At 40.9% G+C, this 8,010-nt stretch overlaps 1 protein-coding gene across 1 annotated transcript in view; it reads left to right on the top strand.

The window, feature by feature from the left end:
- Nucleotides 1–8,010, top strand: part of Col1a2 (collagen type I alpha 2 chain) — a 35,470-nt gene that overhangs the window by 17,870 nt on the left and 9,590 nt on the right. Inside the window, exons 27-38 of the mRNA XM_005363682.3 lie at nucleotides 13–66; nucleotides 552–605; nucleotides 984–1,037; nucleotides 1,296–1,349; nucleotides 2,308–2,352; nucleotides 3,459–3,557; nucleotides 4,669–4,776; nucleotides 5,418–5,471; nucleotides 6,629–6,682; nucleotides 7,418–7,471; nucleotides 7,570–7,623; nucleotides 7,705–7,812. Of these exons, the coding sequence (XP_005363739.1) occupies nucleotides 13–66; nucleotides 552–605; nucleotides 984–1,037; nucleotides 1,296–1,349; nucleotides 2,308–2,352; nucleotides 3,459–3,557; nucleotides 4,669–4,776; nucleotides 5,418–5,471; nucleotides 6,629–6,682; nucleotides 7,418–7,471; nucleotides 7,570–7,623; nucleotides 7,705–7,812 (792 nt within the window). The remainder of the gene's footprint in view (nucleotides 1–12; nucleotides 67–551; nucleotides 606–983; nucleotides 1,038–1,295; nucleotides 1,350–2,307; nucleotides 2,353–3,458; nucleotides 3,558–4,668; nucleotides 4,777–5,417; nucleotides 5,472–6,628; nucleotides 6,683–7,417; nucleotides 7,472–7,569; nucleotides 7,624–7,704; nucleotides 7,813–8,010) is intronic.

The following is an 8,010-nucleotide window of genomic DNA, read 5'->3' on the forward strand; positions in this document are numbered from 1 at the left end:
TTTTTTTAATAGGGTGATCCTGGTAAAGCTGGTGATAAAGGCCATCCTGGTCTTGCTGGTGCTCGGGTAGGTATGAACTTCTACAGAAAAATCACCCCAAGAAGGGCTTTGTTTGAGGCTATCTTCTGGTGTCATTGTTACTTTCCAAAGTGGCATCCTAAGAGTCTTTTTGCCATGCTGGAATGTCTTTATTTTGAACTACATGGAGAAGGTAGTGAATTATAACAAAGCAGTCATAAGTAACTGATAACAAATAACAAGTTAATAAACAACTGGTCTTTTTTATTCATGTTATGATTAAGAGGATATGAATATGTGCTGGTATTCTCTGTCTTCCACATACCGCCTCCTATTTGTGGACTTCTCTTAAACTGCATCAACGTTAATAGGCAGCATTTGGAACTTGGTGAAACTCACAATGAGTTACTTTAATTCTAAAATGATAAACCCTAAAATGATAAATGTGTCTTGAGGAATTGGCTCTCAAGGCACTTCGAAGCATATTAAGCTATCTGGCTTGTGTGTAACTCCGAGCTTTCTGTTTTATTTAGGGTGCTCCAGGTCCTGATGGGAACAATGGTGCTCAGGGACCTCCTGGACCCCAGGTGTGTACTCTTCCTACCGCAGTGTCCTTCAGAGTAGCCATTCTTTCCATAGTTCAGAGCAGACCCAATGGCAGCAGCGCTAGCTCTTCTGGCACTGGCATCAATGCTGTCTAGCTTTGCTTTATGGCACTATTGTTTTTAGAAATTATCTCTAGCCTCCGACATATGTGGCAACTAACAATGTAATGGGATACTTTGATTAAAAATAAAACACCATAATCATTTTAGCCATGCTAAAATGCATAGACAAATAAGTAGTTTTTCCATCTTTTAACTTGACAAATGAATTTAACATTAGACTCTCAACACCAGCACTTGTTTTTATGACACCAATAGGGCAAGCATTAACGTCAGTGCTATCTCCTCTGTTACTTTCAGGGTGTCCAAGGTGGCAAAGGTGAACAGGGTCCTGCTGGTCCTCCAGGCTTCCAGGTTAGTCAACAAGCATGCAGTACTCTGACTTTAACCACAGTGTTCCCATCTAATTCACTGTAACATCATCACCCCCACAACAACAACTCGCAGAATATGGTTTCAGACCTCAAGCAAAGGGCACAGTTATTCAATGCAAACATTTCTAGAGTGATTTAATAAGACAGAATAGTGTTCATGAAGTTATTCCCTTTGCAAGCCCAATTATGAGTGTTAATATGGCTGTGAGATTGAGATTTTTCATGTCTCTACATTTAGGGTCTTCCTGGCCCATCAGGTTCCGCTGGAGAAGTTGGCAAGCCAGGAGAAAGGGTGAGTTAGCTCTGATAATGACTTGATCAAATCTATGCATTTCCTTCTTTTTAAATTCCCTATTGCCATGTAATTACAATATAAAATTTTATATTTCACGTATTAATTATACCAGTCTACATTGTTGGTGTTGAACAAGGGAATGAAAGAACTTATTTATATTTTGTTCAAATTGCCTTATTTTATGCATTGACTGAAATATCACAATATAAAAGCAAAACCTATTGACTATTTCATGTAATAGCCTTACTTTTTGTGTGTTCTTTGCTATATTAAAATACAAATTATTTCCTTCTCCATAGTGAAAACATAAATGCACCGATTTCCCATCAAACCAGAGCCTGAAAAAAATTGCTTTTAATGTTTTGCTTGGCATTCAAACATGACACTGCTCTCCACAATCAGAGTATGAGTTCTGAGTCATTTTCTCTAATTGTGATGAATGTGCCTCAATTTAGTTACATTCTGTAGCCTGGTCTCTTTTGTCAACAGTGAACCACATTAAAGAGACAGCTGGACAGTAATAAAAGAGATACACATGGGTATACAATTAACTAGGTAATATAGAGAATATGATAATTTCTATTAAGAAGGCAGCCTGTTATATAGCTAAAATGTGCAATGCCTGGCTGTGTTTGTCACTGTTAGCACATTATCAAAAAAATAGCCTGCTTTGTTGCTTTTTGAAAAAAGATAGAAAGCTGAATAATAGGAAGCAAATATTCTGATAGCAGGTCTGCCTCGACACATCTTTGATAGCTGTGGTAGTCTCTTTTTATATCTTTCATAGAGTCAAAGGTTTTGTTATACAGTGCAGCCCATACACCGGGCTTTTATGTCAGTGGAGCCCATACAGCCTTATTTTGTAATTCAGAAAATTTTAGATACCTTAACCACAAGTGAGTGTAGGAACAACACATAGATTTCATGATTTATTTACTGTTGTGTTTTTACCTAGGGTCTTCCTGGTGAATTTGGTCTCCCTGGTCCTGCTGGTCCAAGAGTAAGTGTTTCTTAGTTAAATTTCTTTAACCTTTGACTTTTTTATTTTTTAAAGAAATAGTGCTTGTCCCTAACACCACTCATGACCTCCCCTAAAGGATATTCCTAACCTTTTCCATAGATATCACTGGGCTTCCAAGTGAATAGTAAAAAGTTCTCATTAGCTGCTCATATTTTCTAGTCGACAAATTTATGGTTACAAGAAAAATAAATGAAAAAATATATGTGTTGTAATAAATAATTTATACAGACAGATGTGATGTACTTACTACAGTTGCCGGTTTTCAGCCAAGAAAAGTGAACCGAAGATCTAAGATGGATATTTGTTGGTTGTGTTGGTGTGGAGAGTCTAAAGCTAAATTCATAATTCCAGTTTTATGAAGGAAAAACTATTTATTTGCCTATGTATATTAGTACAGCTAAAAAGATTGGAGGGATTTTTTTAAAATCAAAGTATCCTGTTATGTTGCTATTTACACCATAACTAGGAAGCCAGAAGTTAATTAAAAGAAAAAGAAAAACAGTGGTATAGAACAGAGTTAGAGCAAGGCCCTCCAATACAATCACAAAGTGGAACGTGGAGCAAAAGACGCAGGGCCATGAAACGTTACGCTGTGGTGCTAGATGCAAAGTCAGAGGCATGCAGCTAAGTAAACACAAATGAGCACCTATATACATATATGTAACAGAGTATGTTGACTATTCTGTTACAGGATTACTACAGGGGGCAGTGATATGAAAATATGATCTTACCTGTTCATGGCATAGCCATTCAACTCCACAATCTTTTCTTTTGATTACTGAGCATGGCTGGCATCTTTGCCTGTGGATGCTGCATAGAAAAGACCACCCCCTTAAAAGTAAATGGATTCCAAAGGTCGACTACAATATTTTCAAAGCAACAAATTGTGGAATTGAGTCCCAGAACACTGAAAGTATATGTCTTAAGGATTGTCTCAAGCCTTCCCTTCATTATATGAGGAGAAAAACAAAAAGTGAAAAGATATATTAATTTGCTAAAATGTGGTATAAGTCAATGTAAAACTCTAAGCAAGTAAGAATGTGTTAGAAAGTGCCTGAGAGTGACTTCTAATTGCTCTCTTACAGGGAGAACGCGGTCCCCCAGGTGAGAGTGGAGCTGCTGGCCCGTCTGGTCCTGTTGGAAGCCGTGGTCCCTCTGGAGCCCCAGGTCCCGATGGAAACAAGGTAAAATTACCGTCTACAAGGTAGATGCAGTGGGGCCATGTGTTCCAGAATAAGGAGGACTAACGGAAGAGTGGTTGTTTTTGCAAATATGTATTTAGTTCCAGTTGTGTTGTGATTTCTACCTACTAACAATATGATCCCAGTTAACTTGGAGAGGGAGGGAAATCTTTTTCTAGAAGCCGACAAGGAATTAGTATGCTTTTGCCATTGTCTGATTACACTCTTTATGCTTTTGTTCAAATCTAAAACCATCCTTTACATTTCTAGAAAACAGTTTCTGCTCTATCAACATGCAACCCCCATAACGGGAAAATTGCTAAAAAAGTAGTCTAAATTTTAATAATAGGATTTACAGTGATTGAAATTTTTACCTCAAAGGCACAAAAGTCGTCTACAAGTTTGTGTTCCAAAGTAGATTTCCAGTTTAGGTTTTTAAAAGATAAGATTACACATCTCTGAAAAGCAGGCAGCTTGTATGTCAGACAATTCCTACCTTCAAGGGGAAAATACGTAAAGAGTAGTTTCAAGAAGCTATGTCATTACGTGGACGGGTATTGGAGGGGAAAATGAAAACGGCCTAAGAGGGACAAGCAGTAAGGAATATGGTGACATTCTGAGGTGCTGTCAAAGGGATCCACTCATCTCAGTAGCTGGCCGACGGGTTTGCTGTGTACAGAACTGTGAAGCTTAATATAAAAAAAAATGGAAGCCACAGAGCTTGAGGAACCAATCATCTCCCAGTTGATGTGGTCTCTTTCCATGTCACTCACCTGGGCTAAGAGACTTATCGTTGAAAACGTTGTGGACACATATGTCTTAATCTCTCTTTCCTATTGTCCTGTCTTCTTCTTTTCCGGGCCTGTCTTTCTTAAGAGGACCAGATGTGGGCTGTAGAACAATGGCAGCCAGCCACTCTCGCCCTCTTCTCTTTCGTCATCATTAATAGCGACCCCTGTTCCATCCTTCCTCCCTTCAATGACACTTCTTTGTGACTGCACACAGCCGAGAATGCCGTCTATTCAATGTTTAAATCGGAATTCTTCAAGAGTTCGAGTCTTGGCTTTCTTCTTTAGCTACTGAAATAATTGATTTCACATGGTTTTGATTCCAGGGTGAAGCTGGTGCGGTCGGTGCTCCGGGCACTGCTGGTGCCTCTGGTCCTGGTGGTCTTCCAGGAGAGAGGGGTGCTGCTGGCATACCAGGAGGAAAAGGAGAAAAGGTACCACTTGGGGTTGGACCCTGACACAGAATGTCCATGCACTCCAGGCGAGGATGCCCAGTTGTTTACCATCCTTAGCAGGTGTTCTGGTGGCATTTTGACATCTATGTGCATTCCCCTCTGCCACCTCGCCCCTACTCGTGTCTAAACCCACTAATCTGGCAAAATTTCTTGCTACCATGGAATTTCATGCAAGCAGATGGTGTTGAGTAATACATGAGGCTCATTTTAATGCCACTAACAATAATGCTTCATCCTGCCCTAATGAATGGAGGAAGCTCTATTGAACAGCTGTCAACCGTGCTATGGCATTCATTACATCGTGTGAGTGACCGGGCACCACAGCCTTTTGCCATGCTGACTTGTTATTCTATCCTCATCCATTTGAAACTTGCTTCATTAGGAATCAGAGGGATATTTATTTTGTAATCTTCAATAATAGTCTGAAAGGGGGCTTAAAAATGAATTTCATACAGCTTTCCTCATTCAGTGTCCTATAGAGTGGTAGGAAATTGTAAAACACTAAAATTCTTAAATTATGGCAGGCATAAAACCTTCTGTAAAAAAAAAAACATTTACAGTTCATTTCCACCCAAAAACTTAGACAGAAAGCAAAACATGGCTCTTGCCTTGTATTTCAGGGTGAAACTGGTCTCAGAGGTGAAATTGGAAACCCTGGCAGAGATGGTGCTCGTGTAAGTAGAGTTTTCTTTTTAATGTTTGTGCTTAAATTCCGTTTTTATATTTTACTCATTTTGAATTCAGCAAATTTCCAAAGTAGAACTACAAGAAAATTCAATTTTAGTAAAACTGGAATCCACTACTTCTTAGATCACTAATAAGATCATCGTATGTGCTCCAAAAGAAAATTTAAACATGACACACTTTAAAAATCACATGTTGACTTTTTCTACCATCTTTTATGTCCATTATGTCAACCCTAAACTGTACACCAAGCTGTAGGATCAGAAGAACATTGATTGCTTGTGTTAAGTAGAAAAGCAGCAATTCTCTTACATTTTAAAAAGCCACAGTCCCCAGTGATGCCCTTCTCTCCATTTGTCTGCCCGAAGATTGGATCTAAAGGCAGCTGTGACTACCCTAAATGTCACAGATGACGCTGAGGAAGGACAGTTATCTTTCCAGAGCTGCCAGAACCGTGAGGCTTCCTGTTTAGACGCTCTGTCACCTCTTCCCCCAAGGTGACAACCCACTGGAACCATCTCTGGTATTCCTTGCCTAGAGTCCTGCAGTCCTCACAATTCCAAACAAGGCTACTTACTTGCTTCCCTCCAGGGAGTTTTCAAGTGAGGGAGAGTTCAGAACTCCCACATCCTGCTCCTGCTCTCTCTATAACCTTTATCAGGTCTTTCCTCAGTGGTCCTGTAGGGCTTCCTGAGCTGTCTTCCGGTCCTTGATAAGTGACACCAACATGGATCCAGGGCTTTCTCTTTTCATAAATCAATCTCTCTCTTCTGTGTCTCTCTCTTTCTCCTCCTCATCCTTCTTCTCCACCTCCTCCTCCCTCTTTCTGCTTATGTATGTTTGTATGTGCGCATGCACCCATTAAGAGATTATGTGCCTGTCTAATGGCTAAACGTGGAGGTCAGAGGACAAGTTATTAGTGTTGCTTGTCTCTTTCTTTCATGTGGGTCTCATGGATCAAACTCGGGTCATCAGGCTTGACTGCAAACACCTTTACCTGCTGAATCATCTTGCTGGGTCTCAGGAGTTTTCTCGATGTCCTACTATAAGCAATGCAGGTTTTTGACACTTCTTAAGGAGAAGGACAGAGTTCAGTTTGGATGGTGTGTGTTGTTTTCAGTAAGCCTGCTTCTTTTTTGGGTTCTAGGGTGCTCCTGGTGCTGTAGGTGCCCCTGGTCCTGCTGGAGCCACAGGTGACAGGGTAAGCATGCATCTGTACTTAGTTGTATACATTTTCACTGAGTTGTAGTCCTCTGAGCTGATAGAACTATTTAAAATTCCCTGATTGCCCTGGACCCAAAGAGCCCCAGCTATTCATTTTTTATGACTGGGTCTAAAAACCATTAAAAAAAAAAACACACCTAGTTGGTGTGCAAGACGAGAGTAGCAAGAAACAAATGCTGCTGCTGTGCTCGCTTTCCGGGCCTCCAGCTGTGCCGGCTGTCTGATCTATACCTTTATCCCTATCATTTGTTTTAAAGACTTTCCCTGTTGCCCATTAACAATATCCTAATGCACTAAGCCTTCTCAAAGCCTTCAATTGTAAAAAAGGAAAGAAAATCAATAAAATACATAGCGTGCCCATTTCACATTGAGCAGCCCATTTAAAATAGAACTTATTTATTGTATTGCAAAGATTGCAGCAAATAGATCAGCCCTGTGTTCATCTAAAAATTAAAATGTCCTCCTCCTGGTATTATGGGGACTGATTTATAGTGTTTCTGCAAGTGAGCAACCATTACCACTCCGCTGTTTAAAATGAATCCAGCCTTAAGCAGAGGAAGAATTTGCCTCATTTTATTCTCTGAAATGTGCATTAGTCTCTTCCGAGGTAACTGCAAACGCTGAAACGGCCCTCTGTCTGCTGGCCTCTGCTCCTCCCACCATCTATGAGAGGCACATTAAGCAACTCATCTCTGGCCTTTGTACATTACAGGGTGAAGCCGGTGCTGCTGGTCCTTCCGGCCCAGCTGGTCCTCGAGGTAGCCCTGTAAGTAGAAATCAGAGCTTTCTGGATACCCAGAGTTCACGAGTTACAGACATTCATGAAACTGCGCATGTAACTTACAACTTTTACCTTCTTCCTAGGGAGAACGTGGTGAGGTCGGTCCTGCTGGCCCCAACGGATTTGCTGGACCTGCTGTGAGTGTCACCTAGGGCAGATTAACCTGACAAACTCACAGTGAGTCCGAATGCCAGTGCTCACTGCTGGTCTTCCAACAGGGTGCTGCTGGCCAACCTGGTGCTAAAGGAGAGAAGGGGACCAAAGGACCTAAGGGTGAAAATGGTGTCGTTGGGCCTGCTGGGCCTGTTGGAGCTGCTGGGCCATCTGTAAGTTGAATACACTGCTATCCAATATACTCTAGCATTTTTATAGACCATTACATGACCATTAGGGACCTACTGTCTACTAAGCATTCCAGATAAAAGACATTTTTAACCCTACTAAGGGGCCTACTAAGGGGCCTACTAAGCATTCCAGATAAAAGGCATTTTAACCCTACTAAGGGGCCTACTAAGGGGCCTACT

This window comes from Microtus ochrogaster, linkage group LG10 (assembly GCF_000317375.1).
Source record: "Microtus ochrogaster isolate Prairie Vole_2 linkage group LG10, MicOch1.0, whole genome shotgun sequence".
NCBI lineage: Eukaryota > Metazoa > Chordata > Mammalia > Rodentia > Cricetidae > Microtus > Microtus ochrogaster.